Source organism: Hetaerina americana, unplaced genomic scaffold, assembly GCF_022747635.1.
Source record: "Hetaerina americana unplaced genomic scaffold, ioHetAmer1.1.p SCAF_7, whole genome shotgun sequence".
Classification (NCBI taxonomy): Eukaryota; Metazoa; Arthropoda; class Insecta; order Odonata; family Calopterygidae; genus Hetaerina; species Hetaerina americana.
This window is the reverse complement of record NW_027287316.1, coordinates 3,296,413-3,320,633: the sequence shown is the minus strand read 5'-3', so window position 1 is coordinate 3,320,633 and position 24,221 is coordinate 3,296,413. Positions and strand designations below refer to the sequence as shown.

The 24,221-nt window shown below is 40.7% G+C and overlaps 1 protein-coding gene across 1 annotated transcript in view; it reads left to right on the top strand.

The window, feature by feature from the left end:
• The window catches only part of vir (VIR_N domain-containing protein), a 63,333-nt gene extending 39,788 nt beyond the window's left edge, over window positions 1–23,545 (top strand). Inside the window, exons 12-18 of the mRNA XM_071595279.1 lie at window positions 2,908–3,083; window positions 3,213–3,471; window positions 6,580–6,782; window positions 7,435–7,537; window positions 12,323–12,665; window positions 13,568–13,646; window positions 23,447–23,545. Coding sequence (XP_071451380.1) covers window positions 2,908–3,083; window positions 3,213–3,471; window positions 6,580–6,782; window positions 7,435–7,537; window positions 12,323–12,665; window positions 13,568–13,646; window positions 23,447–23,545 — 1,262 coding nt within the window. The remainder of the gene's footprint in view (window positions 1–2,907; window positions 3,084–3,212; window positions 3,472–6,579; window positions 6,783–7,434; window positions 7,538–12,322; window positions 12,666–13,567; window positions 13,647–23,446) is intronic.
• The last annotated feature ends 676 nt before the right edge of the window (window positions 23,546–24,221 follow it).

The following is a 24,221-nucleotide window of genomic DNA, read 5'->3' as shown; positions in this document are numbered from 1 at the left end:
CGCTCATTTAAGTACTGCCTTGTTCATTCAACATTTTCCCACAGCAACATGTCACTAAGGCTTCTATTCTTCCCTGGTTCTCTTTTCCAATGTTCCAGGTCTCTGATCCATAGAGTGCCACGGTCCATATGATATTCTTTTTGTTTGCAACCTCTGGTTCTTTGAACACCTTTCTTCCCAAACACGTTCTTAGCTTAGCTATTTGTCACTTGATGTCAGTCAAATTTCGTCCTGCAGCCCAGATGGATGAAGGGTCCCACTTGCTCTTAGCCTCCCTCCACTAATTGTGATATCTGCCTTCAGCTTCTTTCTTCTCTCTTCCTCACACAAGGGTTTTAGTCTTCCTCTTGTTGATGCTCATATTCCCAAAGTACTTGGTCTATAGCATTTAGTGTCTCTTACAGGTCCTTTTGTGTTTTTGCAATTACTATGATTCAATCTACTAATTGGGGCTCGTTCATTATTCCACTGTTCATCAAGACTCCTTCGATGCGCAGTCTTAGAAATTGCATCCTTGTTTTGCTCCTTTGTGCATTCTGGCTCTATTTTCCTTCCAGTTTTAGTTTTATCAGTTCTTACCTGATTCTGATAGAGCCGATAGATAGTTCTTTCTGTCCTGGTTGTGCTCTCCGAGCACTTCCAGCATCATGGACATCGTTTTCTTACAGTATCGTTGAGGGCATTTTCCAAGTCCATGTATGCCACTTGCAATTGTTTGTTTACAGTTATAATTATTTTCAACAAGGACCCTCAAGCTGAGTTTCAGCCATTTCAAGCTATCCGAGTGCCTCTTCCTCTGTTTTTCCTTAATTTGAATTAGTTTTCTTTTATTTGTCCTTCCATTCTTAGGCTACTTATCTGGGTGTTTGGATGCAGGAGACATCAAACTGCATGTTCTGCATTTACCTTCAAGTGCTCAAGGTTTCTTTGGTGCTGCCATTCTTCTCAAAATCCTCTGGCTGCTCTCTGATGTCATGGCCATGCAGGATTAATATTAATGGGGTTGTCCTTTGCTTTGACCCTGATTGCTGTGATTATTACCTCGATCATTATGTCAACTCCTGGTATTCTGTTGTTCCTCCGGTCTTTTGCTACTGTCATATTCGCTTCCCATTATCCCTTTCATTTTCCTCAATCTCAATTTTGTCTTCAATTTAGTCACCCTCAAGTAGTTTGCACCCTTCACAGTTCTTTAATGTATTCTTTCAATCTCTTCCCAAAGTGTTCCACTTGGACAAATTCAACGCTTGGACATGCATATACAGGGTGTGGCAACTTAACTTCCATTTTTAAAGGAATTTTGCCCCATGAAAAAGTAAGTTATGTTGCCGCACCCTGTTTAATAATTGGCTCATTCCACAAGTAGTTCCGTAATTATTAAGTAATGGACTTGAATTTTGAATTTTACTGTTTAGCTAAGTTTTGAGGATTTTTGATGCAACACAAATCATAGTGTCCGCTGACCAAGCTATGCATTGAGAGTGTATTTCATGACGGAGCATGCAATGTCTTGGAAGTAAAAGAGATCTTACCTTGCTTTTCTCATCTTGGGCTGATTAAATTTCTCAATCTTCTGGGACATCATTCCTGGGCTCAGTGCTGGGGGTTTTTGGCTTGTTTAATTATTTAAACCCCAAAATGCCTCGAATAAATTGTATGTACTGAAACAGTTCATGATTATGAATATTGTCATAATGCCCAAAACGGTATATTAATTCCAATTGGGATTGGCAATCATTCTGAGATTTCTTGTTTCATTTTCAAAAAAGCAGAATCTTTTTCAACCTTGATATTATTTTTTACCAGAAAGATGGTTTTAAAAGTTAAGGTACCTACTGTATTAACCATCCCATTGAAAACCAAAGCATAGAGCATAACTTAACATCACTGATTTTAAATGACGATTAATGTTTAAATCATGTTAAATGAAAATTTACGCAATTAAATATTTCAAGTATGTAATTGGGGGTGAATCAATTAACTTCATTACTAAACACTTCCCAAGGTATTTTCTCAGTTCCTTCAAATTTTTTAAATGACCTTCATCACTTTAAAAGCACCGTGAATGCATTAATTAACCCAACGGTCTGTAATATGGTACAATATACCACTGCAATGGGGATCAGTTCCTCTTCCTGTTCCTTTGGGCACAAGTAAGACCTGGTCCCCAAAGAACAACTCACAGCTTGGCGGAGGCATTGGTAATCAAACCAGGGCCCTCCTGTCAGTTGTCCATTGCTCTACCCTCTGGACCGGCCTTTGTTCCTTTACGTACAATGTTATATTAGTGACATGATATGTTTTTGCCATTTTTTAATGAGGGCATTAACTTTCCTAGTCTTGGTTCATTGAATCACTTATGTGAATACTAAATGAACCCAGAATATTTTGACTTTGCTACGAGTCATCACTGCCATCAACATATAATTTTAAATTGACTGGACACACTATATAAATGATAATTGCCAATAAAAGTGTTGTATAAATGGCTTTAATTAAAAAATGTTAGTTTTTGAGTAGTGTTACTGTTAAGTACAATTCGTTTGAACTGTAATGATTTTGCCCTTTGGTCAAATGGACTAAACAAAATAGGAATGACCTAGTTCAAATTCCTTGAACCTAAAATTTGAATCAATTTGGTCAAAAACGACCTTTCTATTTAAAACTGCTCACAATCTTCTAATGATTATGAATTTTCACCGGGTAGGTCAGCAGCCCGCCCACGACCCAATACCCTAACCTTATTTGGAACCGTTTGGCCAAGATAAATTGTCGTACATAAGTTCGCTTTTCTTTTGCAGTGTTACTACAAGTAACTGCAGCACCTACCATGCTTACCATGATTTTTTGAGAACTTATTAAGGGCCTATTTTTCAATTACAAGAAATGTTACCTTTTAACCTGCAGATATGTCAGAGCCCATATTACCAGCGCCAGAGCCATTGGTTTCCCAGTTCATATCTAGGCCAGTTGTCCAAGTAGTGGGAGCTGCTGGAGGTGACACCTATGATGAGGAAAGGCTAACATCAGGGTATTGGCTGCCTCCACCTGCCGTTGATGATGCTGACCCTGACATGGACCAAGTGAGTGGATGAAAATCAGAATTACCTCCATAGGTGGAAGGGGGTAATTGTGCACATGAAATCCAGTTATCTATCAGAGTACATTTTTACTCGAGATTGTATCACAGTAATTATCCTCCTTGCTTCTAGGTGAGTTGTGATTTGGTCGAGGTTGCCAGGTGTCACTTGTCATCAGACTTCCATCTCCCCGTGGAAGTGGATCGAATTCTCAGGCCTCGAGAAATTCCAGGCGTTGAAGGTTCATCTGGTGGCGTGGGTGCAGGAATGGGGTCTGAGGCGGACGACAGCCTCGGGGTGCCCCCGGGCACTCTGCTCGTCAAAAAGAGAGGGATTGGTGCTGAGGACGGGAAGTACGCTGGGAGGGAGAAGAAAGCCAAGAGGCCCTTTGGTGAGTGGGTGGTTGTTTGGTATTGTGGAACAGTGCTCAAAAATAAGATGGGGAAAACTCATGCAATTGTGTGTTTAATGGTGCGCTCTTGATGCCTAATGGTTATCTAATGAAAGTGATTAAAACCAATGGGACCCTAATCCCAGCTGGGGACCCACTTGAACCGCAGTCAAGCTATCTCTTGGAATCGCGAGGCCCCAGTCTCATCCTTGAGAGAATTTTCCACTCGCTCTTGACTTCTACTTTTCTAATAGGTGCTTTATATTCCATCTTTGCAAATATCTACCGAGCAATGATTGCCTATTCCTTTATCTGCGATTATTGTTAATGTAGTGTGATATATGACTGCAAAATATCATGAATGTATTTCTGTAAACAATGCATTTAAAAGCTCCAAGAGTGTTTGCTCATACCTATAGTCAATTTCAAAAGTTTGTGCTTTGCTGGAAATTAATTTTTCCCATTCATTCACATCCAAACACTCTTATTGGGCCTGTTTCCTGATATGGAAACGGGGTTTTTAGACCACGCATACTAGGTGAGGCTTCACAGAGAATGTGCTTGTTATTGTGGGTGACACCGTGCCGTAGTTGTCTTCAAGTGCTTTTTGAAAGTATTAGTGAGCGTGAGTAATCACAATGTCTTTTTAAATATGTAAAATTAGCAATGCTCTAGATGGAAGTGAAGATGACATTTTGTCTGAGGTGGAAGTGGCAACTCGAGGGATAGTGACCACTGTCTTAAATGCCAAATTTCTCAGCCCACACTGCAGAAGATGCACTTCATTTTCCTGTTTAGGACCTACTAAATATTCTTGGATCAGACCAAGAAGGATCCGGGTTTTTCAATGTTAACACTTTATATAAGGAAAATAGAATTGTCACGTTAGAGAATTGTTACTCTTATAAGTGTTTGTTCATCATTGAATCCCAGAAATTCGTAATCGCTGCCGCTAAAATCATACACGCAGTTATCTTCCTTGAAGTTGTCACTTTCCTCGTACACAGTGTCATCCTCACTCACCATCTGCTGCATTGCTTCCATCCCGTCCACATTTTTTAAACGACTTAATGGTTTTCTCACTATGATCCCCTCATAAATACTAATTGTACAATAACACATACTCATAATACGTGAACACACATAATCAACGGCCGTTTCAATCTTCCTGTCTGCGTAACATCATGAGTTGGGTGTGAACATCTACTCAATCCACTATTGAAAGTTCCCTTGAGCAGTTAATTGACTAAAATGTCCAGAACATGCAATTGTGAGGTCAATCCTCCAGGAATCACGGAAAGTTGCATCTCCCATTAAGTGGCAATGCATTTTGCTTTCTTCATTTTCTTGGCCTTAAACTAATCTGATCGCACAAGCGAAGACAATTTCTTCAGAAGACCATTTGTATTTATGAAATTCTGTGACTTTTCTTTCATATTCAAGTGGCAGTTTTTGTGCTATTACAGTTTTGCTCTGTATGGCACAACTCGCACCATGACGTCCCATGAAAACCACCAGGAGGCATACCAATCGCTATTTTTCTTGCTTAAAATCATTTGTGTTTAAACAGTATACCCATCCTTCCTGTCATATCTTATCCAGTTCTTAGCATGTTCCTCAATTTAGGAGCACATGGATTAACTGGAATCCCAGTTAAGGCGAATGATTTTTACACTTTGAAAATGTTGCACAGAAGATAAGTGCTGCATGAAGAAAGTTAAAACTTAAACAACGCTATGGGATCTATAAATGGCAGATGTTCATAGTGTATAGCATTTAAACTGGAAAACACATGTGTGGGGCAGTTGAAAGGCATTCTGGCCCACCCCCGACTGAGAAGATACGAGAAGAGAGGCAGATTTATTGAATGCATTCAAGAGTAACTGACTACCTTAATACCTTTTATACCACAGTTTCTTTGGAATTTGTCGAGGTATAAACAGCCTAAGTGTTTAAAGTTGGCTTTAACCTCGCGGACTGTGGCGCAAGACTACGAATGCCTGTGACATTGTATGCACGGCATTTCGTCAGAACATCTTGTTCCTTTAAAAAAAGCCCCAAAATTTCAGAGTTTAAGAGGACGCCTCGATAGCTTAACTGGCTAAAGCACTCGACTGGACATCTAGAGGGATCTGGGTTCGAATCCCAGTCAAGGCGAATGATTTTTACACTCTGAAAATGTTGCATCGAAATGCATACCAGCAGATGACTCCGTTAAAAGTTACTGTTGTGGCATCTCCCGCAGTTTCTTTGGAACTTAGTTTCTGTGTTTAATAGCAGTTGAACACTAAATAGAAAGGAACATATTGCCCACTGATCGTCGTACCGCCTACGGTTGAGTGCCTGTTAGACTCTGAGTTTACCTTGAGAGATACAATGTTGGGCATGACCTAGTAATTAATGCTTCAGTCCTTTGCAACTAAGAAAAAGAAATCCAAGCCTGAAGTAATAATTAAATCACAGGGGCCGTTTTCATCTCTCTGGCAGTTTTAGGCTGTACAAGTAGTGTAAAGTCATTAAAAATTAATAAATAGATAAAGAACGTACTACGGCCGAGTGCATGGAAAGAAAGTAAAACCCAAAGCCGTACACAAAGGCTTCTTAGACTACCGGGGAAATGTTCTTAGACTGGACGTACAAAGCCGTCCAGTCTAAGAACATTTCCCCGGTAGAAATTAGAGAATACATCCTCCTGACCAACCTTGTTATGAGTAACAACTATTTCTCCTTCAACAATTCCTTTTACCAACAAGACTTCGGCACCACGATGGGAAATTCCCTTTCTCCATTTCTAGCAAACCTGTTCATGTCCCGCTTTGAAGAAAAAAGTGTACGGCTTTGGGTTTTACTTTCTTTCCATTAAAAATTATTTCATAATTATAATGTTAAGACGTATTATGTTAAAAAAATGATAAATTATAAGTTTTAAGAAAGTGCATGTCGATTGGAACATCTTATAAAAACAAATACTTTTTTCATGATTACAGAAGTAACAACTCTTAAATATTTTCTTTGTGCATGGCTATCATCATATTGATATGAGAAACTCTGAAAAATATGCCCGACATATGTACTAAGAGCAATTTCTCCTTGGTTTTTTCCATGCAGTGACTCCGATGAGAGGGAGGGGAACATTTAACCGGCCCATGATCCCTCAGGCCGGGGCTCGGGGAGACCCATTCAGATCCAGGCCACCAAACACGTCACGGCCTCCGTCACTGCACGTCGATGACTTTGTAGCATTAGAAATAACTGGGCAGCAACCCACTGGTCCCACGGGCTACAATAAGCTCTCCATGAGAGCGGCCAAGGTGAGCTGAAAGTTTAATATTTGGTCCTTGGCGTGAAGGTGGAAATTTGGTAATCCATTGTAAATATTTTCACCATTTTTATTTAATTTTTGAAAACCTCTGGTGCAATGCACCAATGATATTCATGATATAAATTTAAAATAGTCACTTTTAGGAAACTAAAAATATTTGGCAAAAGGTAGCCACTCAAAAGATTTTATGTGCAGTGGAATGGAAGATTAGATTAGGTCAAATAATCGGCTAGTTTAAGCAAATGATATTCAGTTGTTCTGATAATTCCCGATGTTTTGTTGTGATAAGAAACTAAGTCAAATGGTGCCATTCTATTTTGTATTTATCATAGAAATCAAACACATCCGTTTTTTTTTTGGTAGCGATATTTTCCATAATTCCTGATTGTAGTTTGCATGTCAGGACTTCAATTCTCTTTTGATCGACTGTTGTACACTGTTCAAATCCTTTGACCAAATTCTAAAATGTTCCTGAATTTGGTGACTCTTGGGCATTTTTTTAAACTGGTTTCATGGATCTGAGGGTTTTGTGAAGATAAAATATTTGTAAGATCTCCATGCCACCGGATCCATTTGTGAGATTTGCCGAATGTGGATGGCGGCTTGATAGACTCTCTTTCATATTGACCCCTTTCTTATAGGAGTTGATGGTTACAAGAAATAGGGGGAGAGGTCGAGCCTTCAGTTCGGATCGTGGCAGATTTTTCTCTGCATCAGGAGCACAGTACAATAGAAGGGAAGCTGGTAAGTTTACAACATTTAATTTATTTGCAAAATTATCTAAAACTGTAAGTAAGTGGAAATTCATGCCAACAAAAAGGGTGTAGTCATCCTCTGTTGTCTGAAGAAATAGTTGGAGTGAAGTGATGATATGTCCCATGATGATTGCATCGCTGATAAAATTTGTAGATTTAAATAGAGCTAGATTGTGAATATGTCTGCACCAGACTTAAAATCATGTGTGAATTAATGTTTTATTGCTGGGGTAATTTAACAGTTATGGTTGAAAAGATACCAAAATGGGTCAAATCGTATTTGTAACAGCAGTTTTTTGAGTATGATTTTTGGCCTGCTCGGACCAAGAGAAACAAATTAAGGAGTGATTAAAACCCAGAAGGTAATGTACATGGGAACATAAATCTGGCCATGAACTCTTCCCATTCCTTTGGAGAGGAGCTCTGCAATGTTGGATTACCAGAAGCATTTTATATGCCAAGTGTAAACAAAATACGTAATGTCATATTCACTGTCATGTATAGTTGATGGTCTAAAGTTGAATTTAGGTTTTGGATGTAGCCAAATTTGACGCTCCTACTTTTCTTAGCCTTGCCTAAAACCTGACAATCCACACCGCAGCAAAGCCTTTTCAATTCCACATACTTCCTCCCTTCATTCCATCCCTATCCAATTTCAGCCCCATCTTTGTTTGCCTAACATTCAGCCCTGCATATATCCCAGTCTTCAAACATCCCTTTGCCAATCAGTATGCTTTGCATCCATCTTTCCCGCCTCCCTTTGATTTCTCCCACCAAACCACTCTCCTCTCCTACAGCACTGCCTTACTTGTTCTCCTTTCTCTCTACTTTGCCTTCTCCACACTCACGGAAAGGTATAAAATTTTTGACGAGCATTCTCTTAACATCTCCACGCGACATCCCTGCCTCCTCCATGTGGAAGATTCTTTTCCTTACCCAATTCTTTGTACTATCTCCCCGCTACATTAACTATCTTGGTGAAAACAGAGCATATGTTAACTCTTCTACTGCTTTTTTAATGCTTAACTCAAGACGTCCTCCTTCTTGAAAATCACACACCCTTCATTCTCTTTACATTCATTCTCTTTACATTTATTCTCATCCCGCAATCATCAAACGGATTGTATAATTAATCCATTCAAGGGTTTCACTCTGTGGCTGAATGGCCGACTAAAGCTTGATCTACAAGGCCAACTGATTTGATGAACGATCCACTGACTTGAATTCCTATCTCCAGCTCTTTTCTTAATGCCTCTCTTACCATTTTCCACATGCCTATGTTCTAAAGTACTGCTGGCAATGGATGACCTCGTCTTTCCACAATTCCTTGCACTGCCCCTTCTGACTCCATCTGCCAAAAGTCGACTCTTTACTCCCATCTTCTGTAATATATTTATCAATTTCATCCTAGTAATTTATCAAATGGCTTCTCAAAATCTATGAAACAGATAAATATAGCCTGATTGTATATTGTACTTGTATATATTAATGGTCTCAGTTCTGCTGTGCCATCAGGGGCCTGCTCCTCCCCCTCGTGAACACAAACTCATCTTCCCCTAAGAATTAATTATTTGCCGAGGACAAGGTAGTCTAGGGGGAAGCTTGGACCACTGATTAGGATGGCCTGGGTTTGGTTCCCAGGCGAGCCTCTTAGGGTGCCTGCAGCTCCACCCAAGCTATGGGATTTTTTGGGTACCAGATCTTCCTGGGAAACCATAACCAGCTCAGGGAAAGGAACTGGCCCCCCTACCCTGCTAATGTGTGAATTTCACATGCCGTATAGGGCTTAGTACTGGGTGAACTCGGCCATCACCTACCTAACCGACCTTCGGGTTGATTACTGTGTTAATTTTTTTTTATTGTATGTATAGTAAACATTATTATGGAATTGTAATATTTATTTCTGGGTTTCATGCAAAAAATGAGAAGAAAATGTGTATCACATTTACAATAATGTGGTATTTAAATATATAGTAGAAGGTCAAGCATGGAATATTACAAGGGGATCGAGATGGTGCGGGGGCTAACGTACTGGCTTCCCACCCAGAGGGCCCAGGTTCAAATCCCGGCGGTGTTGAATATATTTCAGAGGTATCTCGATCCCTACTTGAGGGGCTTTGTGGAGGGCACTTTGAGTGAGTACACCATCCGTCGGATGGGACGTTAAACTGTTTAAACCCTTGGCGCCTTTCGTAAAGAGTAGGCTAATGGCGACGCCGGGTTTCTCTCCTCCCTTCACCCTTTCCTGTCCATCCCCTATGGCGCAAATGACCTCAGCTGTCGGTCGCCTCCCCTCAAAACTACTACTACTGGAATATTACAAGAAAATTTAAATACCATTATGTGTGTTTACACTTCCAAAGGATAAAAAACAATATTTAACCTACTTTATGGAAATGTGCAATGCTGTAAAATTTTTAATGCGAAGTACTTTTAGTGGAAATTTCTTTTTTGATAATATTAAATAGATATTGATCCATCAGTCATTTTGTGAAAACTAAAACCTTCATTTTTGAGGAGGGCATCATTTATATTCCAGAGAATGAAATATCATTAAAAAAAATGAGGAGTTGAATTATTATGCTCCCATTTGATGATGGGCAAATTAATATTTAACCCTGTGTTCCTTAAAAAGTTTGCTAAATTATCATGAAGGAAATTTTTTGGTACTAAAATAGGCTAATCATATTAGTGAGTGAGGTACATATTAATTAGTAAGAAAGTCACCTTGCATAGGAAACAAGGCTTTAGGAATTCACCTCAGTTTGAGGGACTAAAACTTAGGATCAGATAAATCAAATATGATGTGGTTCCTTGAATCAGGAAGGGATTAAACATAAATATTAAGTTTCAATTTAGTCTTGAGGTGTTGGGTGCCGTGCTTGGTTAAACCGTCATGAATGACCCTGTAGGTAAATTTGCAAATGTCTTTGGCATGGGTGAAAAAAGAGGGAATTCAAAATGGCAAGGTGATAGGGATATCCTGGGGCAGCCTAACATACAACCTGGGTAGTTCTCGAAATCACCACCACATGTCAGTGCCAGTACAACAAGTTTCCAGTGGTAATCGTTTAATAGGCAATCTGTTATGAGTAAACAGGTGAAACATCAGTGCTGTGGGAAGAGATCCATGGTGCAGAAGACCTCGATGTTCTTCCCATTGAGTGTTTTTTTTGAAGGTAGAAAAAATTGAGATACGAGCTGTGATCCAATACTTTGTAAAAATGGTATGAAAGCAAAGGAAATTCATGCCGACTTTCAGAAATCTCTGGGTTCCTTCACGTTCACCTGTTGCCAAGTGGACAAGCAAGTTAAAGTTTGGTCGGGACAGCTTAGATGATGATTGGCGTAGTGGTCGGCCAATATAGAAGTGCCACTACCCCAGAAATCATTGCAAAAGTGTAATTAAATGGTGGCGGAGGATGGCCGACTGAAAGTGAGAGGAATCACTGAAGCTGTGGGGATATCATCTGAATGGACCACTCACATTTTAACCGTGGAATTGGATATCTGCTAGATGGTTGCCGGGACTCGTTACGCAAGATCACAAACGCATCAGAATGGAAATTTCCAAACAATGTTTCCCCCATTTTAAGAGCAACTAACTTGATATTCTGCACCAACTAATGACAACAGATAAAACTTGGGTGCACCCCAGAGACAAAACAGTAGTCAAAGCAGTGATTCACCACCCCCAAAGAGAGCAGAGGCAATACGGTTGGCAGGAAAAGTAATGACTTCGGTTTTATGGGATGCGAAAGGGATTCTGCTGAGAGATTATCTTCTCATTGGTCGAACAACTACTGGGCAATACTATGCTAACCTCCTGGAGCAATTGCAGCAGGAGATGCACTGATGAAGGCCAGGTATGGCCTATAGAAGAAAGTCATGGCTCATGAAGACAATTCGTATCCACAGATGTGTCATTGCCATGGCAATAATACACAAACTCAGTTGCGAATTGTTGCCACACCTGCCTTATTTTCCTGATTTGGCTCCATCAGATCTCTTCCCCTAGCTCAAAATCCTCCTGGATGGACGGAGATGCTCTTCAATCAAACCAAAGTAGACAGGTATTTTGCAGACCTTAAGGAATCCAATTTTGGAGAGGGGATCAGGAGATTGAAACATGGCTGGACCAAGTGCAATAGCGTACTTGGAGGCTATATTGAAAAGTAAAAAAGTTTCACCGAGGGCACTTGTTTATTTCTATTCCATCCTGAGAACGTTTCTAATTTCCCATGTATTTGCAGAGTGTGTAGGATTGGCTTGCTTTTAATTATATCCATCTGGAGGAAACGGGAGTGTGGCAAGATGTCTGGATGGTATAGGAGTTCAATATATTTTTACTAAACAAATCTCTGCATAAGTGTTCATGTGGTCATCAATGGTAGTCCAGTTTATGACTGGATATTGTGGATTATCTTAAAAATGAGTACACTCTTTTAACTTTCTTTATTTAGTGTAAATTATAAAAAGTTAAGTAAAATAGAATCTTAATTTCACATGACATAATTTTAAGAAAAATTAGATTTTGCACGTGGTGGATGAAGAGTCCCAGCTGGTTGTGGAATACTATTTGATGTGACATGAATTTTTTTGAAAATACATGTAAAACTGTTGTTTTGGTCCTTGGAGCAAGCTTAAGATATTTTCAATGAAATTAAATGACAAAAAATAGGAATTATTGCATGTATATAATCTTTAAATGATTGCAAATCCAAATTTGGATTGACTCGACCGTGTCATGGCCCTCTGTTGTGACTTCCGGCAGGTGGAGTAAACAACTTGAGGGGAGGTGGTTCCATGGTGAGGTCCGGTGGGGGAACGGCACGTGGTGTGGTTGGCAGTGCTGCCAACCTTGCGGCTTCCCTCACGGCATGGCCGTCGGCCAACCTGGTGGGGGTGGGTGGTGGCGTTGGGGAAGTGGTGGTGGGTGCCACGGGTGTCCCGTCCCCATCCTCCCCCAGGAACTTCCGGACGCTAAACCGATCCTCGGAGGACAAGTTTGGGGTTGGGAGGGGCGGAGGTGGTGGGGGTGGTTGGGGCAGCAATGGGAGAGGGAAGGAGCGAGAGAGGGTGTTTGGGGGCGGGGGCAGGAGGGAGAATGGGTCCAGGCACGCTCGCTCTTTCACGAGATGAGGCTGCGGATGGCTCTCGGGGCAATGATGCTGTTTTGTTGGTTGCTGCAAAGACTGGTCCAGTGGCGCTCTGATCGTTGCCGAGTTATTTGCATTCACAATCATGGCATGAAGTGTGTGTGACCCAGATGAATGTATCCGTGTGGGGACTGTAGCTTTTCTTTGTGCTCTGTTGCTAAATCTCAAGGCTGTCAAGACATGCTGGAGCGTTTATGATCATTTAATTGTGTCGTGAGGAAACTTGACTGCTCCAGCTTTGAAATAGTGGACTTGATTTTTTAAATTTAATGCCATTAAACTGTGAAATATGTGAATGTATATACTAAGAAGGTGTAATTTGTGCCTTCGGCCCTATACATATATTTTTTTTATTTCAGAGCATTTGTAAAGTGAGAGTTTTTCCACGAAGAGAACTATTATTTGAATTGCTTTATTTAATAGAAGTAGGAAAGAGCGGGAAGTTGGATGAAATGCTTCCATCAAAGCGAGTGCCGAAGTGAGGGCAGAATGGAGGGGAATGAGTGTGCAATCATCTTTGAGAAATATATGTGGATGTATCTCTGTGGATGTGTGTGTGTGTGTGTGGATGTATCTCTGTGTGTGGATGTGTACATATACATATGTATATATGCTTTATTAATGAGGGAATCACTTGTGTGGGCAGTGATTTTTTCTGTTTGTGATAAAGGAGTGGATATGCTGATAATGTAAAAAGTTATGTACTTGGGGAGTATTAAGCCTTTTCTAAACCTCTGAAGTCCACAAGTTTAAATAAGGTCCCTTCTCCATAAACACCAGTGCTCGAGCAAGGAACATTCTAGTTCCTGCAAACTTTTGTAGACGTCTGTGAATTAACTTTTTTATTTCCTGTTGTACAGACATTCATATGAAGAAATTTTTATATTTTACGAAGCTGCAGACATGAGATCAAAAACCAAGGATCACTTGGGATCCTTGGTAATTCGGAGGTCAAAATCAAGGCGCTGTTTGGTCATGTAAATTGTATGCAATCTGTGAAGTAATGGAAATGTTTTGGGAGATAATCTGCAGAAATTGTTAAGTTCATAGAGTTGCAATAAAATAAATACATAGATAGAAAGTTTACTTTTCCGAATCGGCAATAGATGTTCGGTCAAAATAAAGTTAGTGTGTGATTTTGGTACACATCCTGCCATGTGCAAAAAGTCTTGTTAGCTGTTTGCTTATTTGTAATCACCTACTTGCCAAATTCACCATCCAACCAAGGAACACTGTATGGGAATAAAGTCATTTTCATTGAAGTTCTTTGTTGTTTATGTAATTTTACCTTGGCATATCAATTATTATTAATTCCTTTTGTACTTGGTATATGTTTATGAATTATTTATTTAAAATTTTGTTTTCTACTACATTGTTCTCAGAATAAAAGGTTAATTTGCTCCATAAAGCTTCATCCCCCCCATCCCTACACAAAATAACATTTTGAAGGATATCAGTAATCATTGTTTAATATTTTAGTTTTTGATTCACCCAACTCCAAACTAACCCAATTCAGCATCAATTCTGGAAGTCATAAACATGTCAAATATTCATTAAAATGCTTTTTGTCCACCCTTGCTTTGGCAACCAAGCCATCCAAATGTCTCTCTCCTCATTCACTTGTCTATCCAGAAATTCTTAAGCATCAAATTTTCGTCTAATGTCCAATACTTGGCATCTGAGCCATCCAAATATATCTATAAACTTATTTGTGTCAATCCTGGAAGTTTATTTATGAGTATTTCATATTAATGCTCATTGAAAACGCCTTGAATTCGAATGGCTAAGAAGCCAGAGTTTCCGTGACCTTTCGAATAAGCGTGCCTCCAGTTTGTTATTTTCCAATGCACATGAAGGTGCTATGTCCGTGGAAACTTCCCGAATAACTGCCTTCAACCACTTCATTGATATCTTGTTTCGTTGATAGTTTGAACTGTTTATGTGAAGGGATGTCAGTGGAGTGTGACAAAAAATTGTATCCATGGGAATGAGCTCTTTGAATGAGTCCTGTGAAATTGTGTGTGAAACTCTGGTAATCCTTCATGTAACTTTTGAGTTGATTCCCAAAATTTACGCCGAGGATGCCATGAAATGCACGGTATTATGAATAAAAGCTACCCAATTCAAAAATGATCGACAAGTGGGTACGAATATCAAGTTGATGTTGACTTCTTTCAATGCAAAGGTGGGCTGTACAGTACGAATGCCTTCTGAAGGCCAGAATCAGTCAACTCGGAACACTACCCGGGGGTTCTGAAATGCCCGAGGGAAAGAGAACTTCGGAGGATTAATATAAGTTTAAAAAATTTCATTCTTTCCCGTAAAAACACCGGGTAAGGTAATTATAATTAATGGTCATTTTAAAGACCATTTTGTAAGATATAACCGCAACGCTTGTTTAAAACTACTCGATAGTGTAACAAAAGGCAAAAGTTTGCGGGAAATAACAAAATCTGTACAAAAATAAGAAAAACTACAAAATGTGATTGTTTCGCGTAACCAAACCATGTTAGATACGCGTTTTGCATAACTTCAAAGGCCATTTTGCATCTTTAAACGGTAGCGCTTGGTAATAAATGGGCGGGAGTGTACGGAAATGCACAATTTTGCTGGAAAAAAATCTGAACTAAGTTATAAATGTTACAAATTAATATTCTCTCGCGTAACCAATCCATGTTGCATTTAAAATTTTGAGTTGAAATGCAAAAATGTACGCTTTCATCGCAAAGCCTGGTTATACCCGGTGTACCAAAATACAAAATTTTGCGGGACATAACAAAATCTGTATCAAAATTAGAAAATAAGCATAACCATTCCGTGTTAGGTACCCAAATTTGTCTTCAAAGACTATTTGTTACGCTTAAACGGCAGCGCTTTGCAAATAATGCGCGGGAGTTGATGAAAATGCACAATTGTGCTGAGAAATGAAATCTTAACGAAAACAGAAAAAATAAAAGAAATCGAGAATCTCTTTTGTAACCAATCCATTTAACATAAGAAATTTTGAGTTCAAATGCCAATATTAGGCTTTTATCGCAAATCATGGTAAAAAATGAGCGAGACCGAAATACAAAATTATACAAATAATAATAAAATCTGAATATAAATTAGAAAAATAAAAAAAAGATTGTCTGTCATAAGCGTTCAACATTATATACACATTTTTGACTTCAAAGACAATGTTTTACGCTAAAACGGCTGCGCTCTGCAGTGAATGGGTTTGAGCGTATTTTTCATATTTCTGTATTTCTGATGAAACGCATCGCTTCAAGCGTATTTTATGACGTATACATTCAAATAGCGTCAATTATTAGGTTCGCTGACCCCACACAATCTCATTTACTAAAGTTTTCTTTAAAAATTTTATTATTACTCTTAAGATTTTGTATTTTTCAATATTTCTGAATTTATAATGAAACGCGTCTTTTAAAGCGTATTTTATGATCATTAAATTCAAAATGTCGTGTGTGTGTGGTATTAAGCAATAAAAGTGGTATTTATTTTTTTAAATTTTACTTATTTATATATACCCTGCCAGCCAACGCCAGGGCATGTGGTATGGGGAGAATAGACGCCAGAGTAACTCGAAAAATGTTCTTATGATCCCCCATCGTTCGTGGAAAAAATGACATCCTATATCCGTACTAGTCTTGATCTCTCTAATTTTATTAGCATGGGCTTTCCTATCGTAGTACGATTTGGGTATCAATACATTTTCAACATTGCGAATTGGGAAAAACTAATGAGTATATTGCAGAAAATAGGAATAGATTGGAGGGAAAGGAGGCTAATCCGCCACCTGTACATGTCTCAGACTGCTCAGGTGCGGGTGGGGAACGGGGAGTCCCGATGGGCAGTGTTAGGAAGAATGTAAGGCCGGGTTGCCCATTATCACCGTTGCTGTTCAACCTGTATGCAGAGGAAATGATTAAGGAGGCATGGGAAGAACTGGAGGTAGGAATAAAAGTGGGCGGGGATTCGTAAAATCAGTTAGGCTTGCTGACGTTCAAGATTTAGTTTGTTAGTCATCCAAGGGGCTGCAAGCATTGCTGAGTGAATTGGAAATTCAGTGCGACAGGTATGGGATGAAAATCAAATTTAATAAAACAAAGGTTAAGCGATTTTCTAGAAAGGAAAAGGCTAAGCTAAACATTAAAATAGTAGGGAAAAAACTAGAGCAGATAGAACAGTTTACGTAACTCGGTAGTGTTTTGCACTAACAGGGTCAAAGCACAGGGTTCGTCCGGAAAAAAAGTGTACTGAGCTCAGGAAAAAAAATTTATTACAATTTTACATATCTTAAGCTAATATTCCTCAAAATAGGACCCTTGTGAGTCGATACACTTGTTCCAGCGGCGTTCCCATTCCTGGAACGCTCCCGCGAAGGCATCATCGGGAACCTCTCGAAGACTGGTCGTCGACCTCTTCTCTGCCCTCCAAGAACATCTTGTGCCACCGAAAGATCATGTTTCTGGACATGGCTGACTCCCCGTAAGCCTGGTTAATCATACTGACAGTTTCGGTAGACGATTTCCCAAGCTTTACCGCAAATTTGATGGAATAACGCTGCTCCAAAAACTTCGGCTTCGCGTTCCGTGACGTGGGTCGAAGCGTGGAGGTTCGCGTTAACAGAGCTCCTCACTACACCACAGCTCAGAGCCGACTGCCTTTTTCAGCGTCGCTAGCCAACATACCCCACTCCAATCGCAGCCCGTCAGAGCGGTGCTGGGCGCGCCTGGAGCGACGCGCCCAGCCCAGGAGTCAGTGCACTTATTTTCCGGACGAACCCTGTAGTGGGGACGTAAGGAGAAGAAATGCGCTAGGCAAATCAAGGAGGAGGGAGTTGATGACAGGGACGTTGAGTAAGGATATTGAGAAAAGACTCGCAAATACTTTGATATGGAGCGTAGCTATATACGGCGCGGAAACGTGGTAATTGAAGCGGGAGGATGGACGTAGACTGGAGGCTTTTGAAATGTGGGTGTGGAGGAGAATGGAGAAGATGAAATGGACAGAGAAGAAAACAAATGAGGAAGTACTTGGTATGGTGGGCAAAGAGAGGGGGTTGTTGGGAGAAATCCTATGGAGGCTGGAGAAGTGGATGAAGGGGGTATGGACCGGCAGCGGGATGTTGAAGACTGTAATTGAGGGGAGAATGTAAGGCAAACGAGGAAAGGGAAGGAACAGGATAGGGATGTTGGACGGGATGAAGGGAGGAAGAAAGTACTCAGAGCTGAAGAGGGACCTGATGTAGAGTAGGATGTTGTGTTTTACTAGGGGTCACAAATTATTTAGTTAGTAATTACGTCCACCCAAATACCTTCCTTAACCGTTAGATTACCTAACAATAATAATAATAATTGGTTTATCTAATGGAAAACTAGCGGTGATTGAAAATTAAACACTTTGAAAATGAAATGGTGGAATTACGGCTGAATGGTTTATCTTCCTTAGATGAAGGCATTCCACTTAATTCCAATGTGCCTGCTTACACTTTCCCTGGGTTATAATCTATGTATCAGAAATCAGAAGGGGATCGAGATGGTGCGGGGGCTAACGTACTGGCTTCCCACCCTGAGGGCGCGGGTTCAAATCCCGGCGGTGTTGAATATTTTTCAGAGGTATCTCGATCCCTACTTGAGGTGCTTTGTGGAGGGCACTTTGAGTGAGTACGCCGTCCGTCGGATGGGACGTTAAACTGTGGACCCCTTGGCGCCTTTCGTAAAGAGTAGGCTAATGCCGACGCCGGGTTTCTCTCCACCCTTCATCCTTTCCTATCCATCCCCTATGGCGCAAATGACCTTAGCTGTCGGTCGCCTCCCCTCAAAACTACTACTACCAGAAATTAGAAATCCCTCCAAGGCTTTTGGCAGTAGAAAGACAAGGTAAGCACTTGGTTTCGTCTTGAATTTTCGAAAAACCGTTCTGAGTATACACGGATCGCATGTGTGAAAACCAAGAGAATCTCATATCAACTGATATAAGAAAAAAGATTTGGTGTGAGTGGTAGGACAGCCCCCCACCCAGATGATAAGATAGTTTCCCTTGTGAATGTGAAACATGGAGATAAGGAGGGAAGGCTTGCATTTCCTCCTCACATTGGAATAATACCTGGCTTGCCTCTTCTATGATATCTGTAAAAGGACATTCGGGTGACTCACGGCTGCATCCATTCCTTCCTTTCCATTGGTGGATATTTGAGGGGAGGATTAAAACGAATTCACACATGCTTGTGGACCACGAAAAAATGACCCTCAGGAGCACTCCTGGTGGCAGGTGGAAATGAAATTCCTCCTTCACACGCATGCACAGATTTAAGGTGTGTACATTGATCCAGTGTATCGTGGGAAGCGGAAGTATGAGGACTTGTTCTAATGCAATGTCAACGCGAGTTCAACGGCTCGCTGTCATCGAATATTTGGCTTCACCTTATCATCCGAGGTGTAATGATTGCCCTTGAGGTGTCTCCTAATTTGAGGAAAATATAACAACCACTAGCCGCAAGATCGGGGAATAAGGAGGGTTTTGTTTGTTTTCTCGTCTGAGAGAGAGCGTGGTACCGATCTGGCACAGATTTTACGGTATCCAAATTGTTGAACAATGAAGCTGGCTGCCAGATTATTGGCACCAGGCTGCCTTTAACACTTCGTACTTCTCCCTTTGATATTCCAATGTGATTGAAATTTTGGGGCCTTTAAAGGAACAAGATGTTGTGACGAAATGCCAGAGTTAAGAGTTTAAGAGGACACCTCGATGGCTTAACTGGCTAAAGCACTCGACCGGATATTGTCGGATCTGGGCTCGAATCGCAGTCAAGGCGAGTGATTTTTACACTCTGAAATTGTTGCATTGAAATGCACATTAGCGGATGACTCCGTTAAAAGTTACTGCAGCAGCATCTCCCGCAGTTATTTTGAATTTTGGTTCGAGTAAGGTTTGTAGAAAAACTGCCAACGACAACCGGTACGCTCTCGAGCAAAGGGAGATAAGAGCACACTTGGCAAACCCCAACGCGATCATTTGAAACGAGCGATTGTTTCCGCCCCCTCCCAAACCCTATTCCGAGAAACTCGCCTGGAAATGGAACAACCAACCCTTCGCCACACCCGATCGCCCCATACCCTCTCAGACCAATATATTGGCTCAAATGTAAATTAGTGTTTAAATTGCTATAATTTCCCATATAGTATTAGGAAAAATGGATGAAAAACAAATACTTTGATGACATGAGCTCCAACATATTACATGGTACTGCAGAAGCACAAGAGATATACCAAGGATTAACCATGATTTGATGGAGGGACAATTAACAACTATGAATTTAAACAAATGGAAAGTATTTCAATTCAGCAGTTTATCATATTATGACTAATTGTACACTACTGAGGTTTCAAAAACCTTTTCTGAATCATAACTTTACCGGGAAATGAAAAATAGAAAACTGTTCCTTTAATCCAAATGAGTGTTGAAAAAGGGGATGGTTAATTGTTGAGTTGAGTAAAAAGGGAGAGATATGATTAATTTTCCAGCTCAGGACCGCAGATTTTTCTGGTTTGACCCTTCTTTGATTTCCAAAATAGCAGGTGAACCTTAGGTAATATTTTCCTGCTCATGGATTATATTCAATTTTTTAATTATTGGTCTGTTTCTATTATGCTCAGCATACTTGTTATTTTAATTGGTGAAAAAACTTTTATGACCATGGCAGGTCTTATTCATGAATGGCAATGATCGAATAAAACAGATGTTGACATGGCCAAAATAGGAAAGACACATTCACCCACTGTCAAGTAGTATAGCCCGAATATTTTTTTATTTTTCATAAGGGAACCCGCTGGTGGTTTTGTCTACTTGAAGATGTCCCGCAAGTTCGACGGGTGTACTATGTGGGAATTAAAGTGATGTGGACTGCCTGTGTCTAATAATTTAGAAGAACCTAAACTGTTAAACCACTCTTCTGGGCCCGCTGCCTTGACGACATTTTCCTCCTTTGGTCCCACAGACTCGAAATTTAATAATTCTTCATTTCCTCTCTCAACTCCTCCTCGGTGTCTTTCACTTCATCCACATCTACCTCGAGCAGCAATTTTCTAGATATCGACGTCCACCTCCAGAGCAATAAGGTTGACACCACAGTCCACACCTAACCGACCACCAACACCTCCATTTAATAGCTGCCACCCGCCACATACAAAACGCTCCATCCCCTTCTCAATCTCAGTCCGTGGATTCCGTCTCTTCAACAACGCCCCCCCCAACAGAAATACATGTTTCTCTCAGGAAATGCGGGTACCCTGAAAAACTAATGAACAGTATTAATCTGAATACACTCCTCTCCCAAAAGTAATCCGCCCAAAATGCCCGAAAACCTTATCACCACTTCCTTCCACTGAACCCACAAAAAGAAACATATCATCCGTGAACTGAAAGACAGAAAGTAGACACAAAATTACCTCAATCCAATAGCCAGTTAACAAAATGTCCATGGAAACAGCGGTAATTATGCATAAATAGAAGAAGGGAGATCATCTTGGGGCGATGTCACGCAGAGACACCGACAATTCTCGCATGATTTACATTATAACCTAGCGATTAAAAAAAGAGCACGAATTATAAAAAAAGCTGACGGCAAACAAGAAACTCAATGCACTTGAAAATAAGTGATGCTTTATTTTGTGCAATTCTACGTAATCCAACTCACTATGGATTCCAAGAACTTCCTATGCGATAGCATGTGGTTTTTTAATCACTAAGAAATGCGAAATGTCCAACGTTGCTAATCTATTGATCTTGATCCCTCAACAATAATTAAATCTCTATCTGCTTCGGAGAGGTGGAGGTCCACCACATTTGTCGGAGATAATACCTCTGCTCCGCAATTACCAGCCAGATTTCATCTTGTGTTCGTCCCCTTCTCATTCGATCGAGGCACGAGGAGTGAGCGGCAATTTCACTGCGCCGACGCCGGACCAGTGACACGGTCGTGATTCGTTGGTGCGAACAACTCGTCGTGGTCGTGATTGCGAACAACTCGTCCACAACAAGAGTCACAACTTAATTTGGGATTATGGTGAGAATTCTACTTTAATCCTCCTTAAGTGCTGGTTTGTCGTACGTTTTTCATTGTCATGGGTAGACTACTGCTGTGTTTAATAGCCCCGGCCTAACGAAGAACAAGTCTACATTATTATTAATAGTTTTTCCTATAGTTTAACATCAGAGATGTGTGCAGAAATTTACGAGAATTTTTCAACTTAGAGGATTTGGAGATTCCGGCGGTCAAAATATTGTTCAATATGTTTGTATACGTGCTTCTAAAGTATTATAAAATGTTCACCTACGTTCATTGTTTACTTCGTCGTTGCTAAGGTTAGACGTGTTTTTGTTTGAGCGTGAGGCGGTTTTCGTTTGTAAAAATAATGGATCAAAGAATTTTTATCAAGCATAGTTTCGACGTCATATCCGTAAACCAATGTTGCGTCACCTGTCATAGAACGTTTCAGTAACTCTGCATCGCCGCTGCCTTCAATAAGCAACTCCCGAGCAGCTTCCACACGCCGCTGTTTTTGTTCCAAAATTCAACAATTTTCGGGGCAAATTTTGCTCTCACCCATTGCAATACCCAAAACATTAGAGTCAAAATATGTCAGTGCATGAGCCAATCCCCACGCCAACATCTTCGGCGACTTCTCTGATTGTAATTCGGCGGTCCTTCATAAACATTTCTTTCAACTTTTCCACGTTTTCGTCGGTTGCTGATATGCTTTGGGCGTTCGTCATCTTCCACGTCCCCACGGCCACATTGACAACAGTTATATACCACTCGTAGCAGACACACCTTTTTGGCCTTTGTTTATATTTCACACAATTAGTGACACTTTATTTTATTTTTTACGCAGCATTTGATACTGTAGTAACAAATTTGATATCCCATTTAGAGAGTCTGGGGAATAATTAGGTCTATTCAGTTGCATGCACTTTCACTAACCTCGTGTCTTTTTCTGTCAAAACCCTTTCTTCCCACTGCCTTGGAATGGCATTTGCATGAATGCAGCGCTCTTTACAGTATTGCTTGCCCTGACCTGTCTGTTTTTAAGTTTCCCCTTTTATCCCTAGTCTCTCTCTGTTGGGGAACCCTCCCGTTACCTGGGTCACTGTTGGGTCACATTTTTCTGCCATGTGACCTTTGGGGAGGAGACCATTGTCCATATGGTAGTGGAATATCGCCTTCTTACTTTTCCAATTCTAGCTTAAACGCTATAGGATAAAATTTTTACTACATTCTAAAGTGGAATTGTTTGCTAGTTGATAGTACTACCATGGCCAATAAATGCAAGAACCGAGAGCATAAATACTTTATTTTGCAAAATTTAGGCAACATCGATTTTATCCCCTTGAAAGTACTCTCCATTCGTTGCTGCTATTCTTCTTCTTCCCCACTGTGAAAAGCACTCTTTGGAAGCCTTCGGCAGTTGGGCTTTTTGGTTTTCTCGTTCTTTCTTGCTGTATTGCGTCTCCCACATCACCTTCGACACATTGATGTTCCCTCATCACATTTTTGCATTTTGGGAATAGGTAAAAGTCGCAGGGGAAAAAGAGGGATGATATAGGATTGAAGTTTTAGCCAGGGACCGGCGAGCAATCAATGCTGGACGTGCAGGTGCATTGCCATGGAGAAGGATCCACCCACCATGTTCGGTTGAAATAGTGTGCACTGTTGCTGATTTTCTTAAATTCAGTTCATCGGCTTCTATCACTCGGACAGTATTTCGAGGATCGGCAAGAAGGCCAAGGGAACGCACAAGATCAACGTTGTCAGCGTCATCGCAGGTCATTGAAGGTCGTCCCGGCCTTTCATCATCCGTGGCGTGCTGTCGGCCGTCTTTTTAAAACGCTTAATCCACTTGAAAACCGATGTTTGCTTCAGGGCATTATCACTGTAAACAGCTGTCAACATTTCAGTAATTTCTTGATAACCTTTACAGCAGTTTAATAAAAAAGTTGATGCTGATCCGTGAACCGATCTTTGATCCGTGATTTCGTTTATTTCTATTTTCGACAAACAGTAAGAGGAGGACAACGGAAACCAACATAACTGGCACCATACGCACAGCACGACGATCCGCCAAGCACAGACGGCTCCTCATTGGGTCTCAGGCAACCAGCGCTGCGAGTGGGCGGGGCTTTAGTCCGCATCATGGCCGCAAGGTTGCACCAGTACGCGCATTTATTGCACAGGCCATATATATATATGTATTTTCGTGCGTGTAAATTGAAAGTTGTGTTTTTGCATGAATGCTTATACCACTACGGGTGTAGGGTTGCATGGATGTATTGATTTTGCTCGTGGGATCATTTCAACGTGTGGTAACCTGACACCCCCCCCCTCCTTGCGGCGGCTTGCAGGGTATTATGTAGACGTGGAAAATCATTTCAGAGACGAATGCGAAAATATTGTGGAATGCGGCGGAATGGGCTAAATATCTCTCTGATGCCATTTATTACTCTGTTATT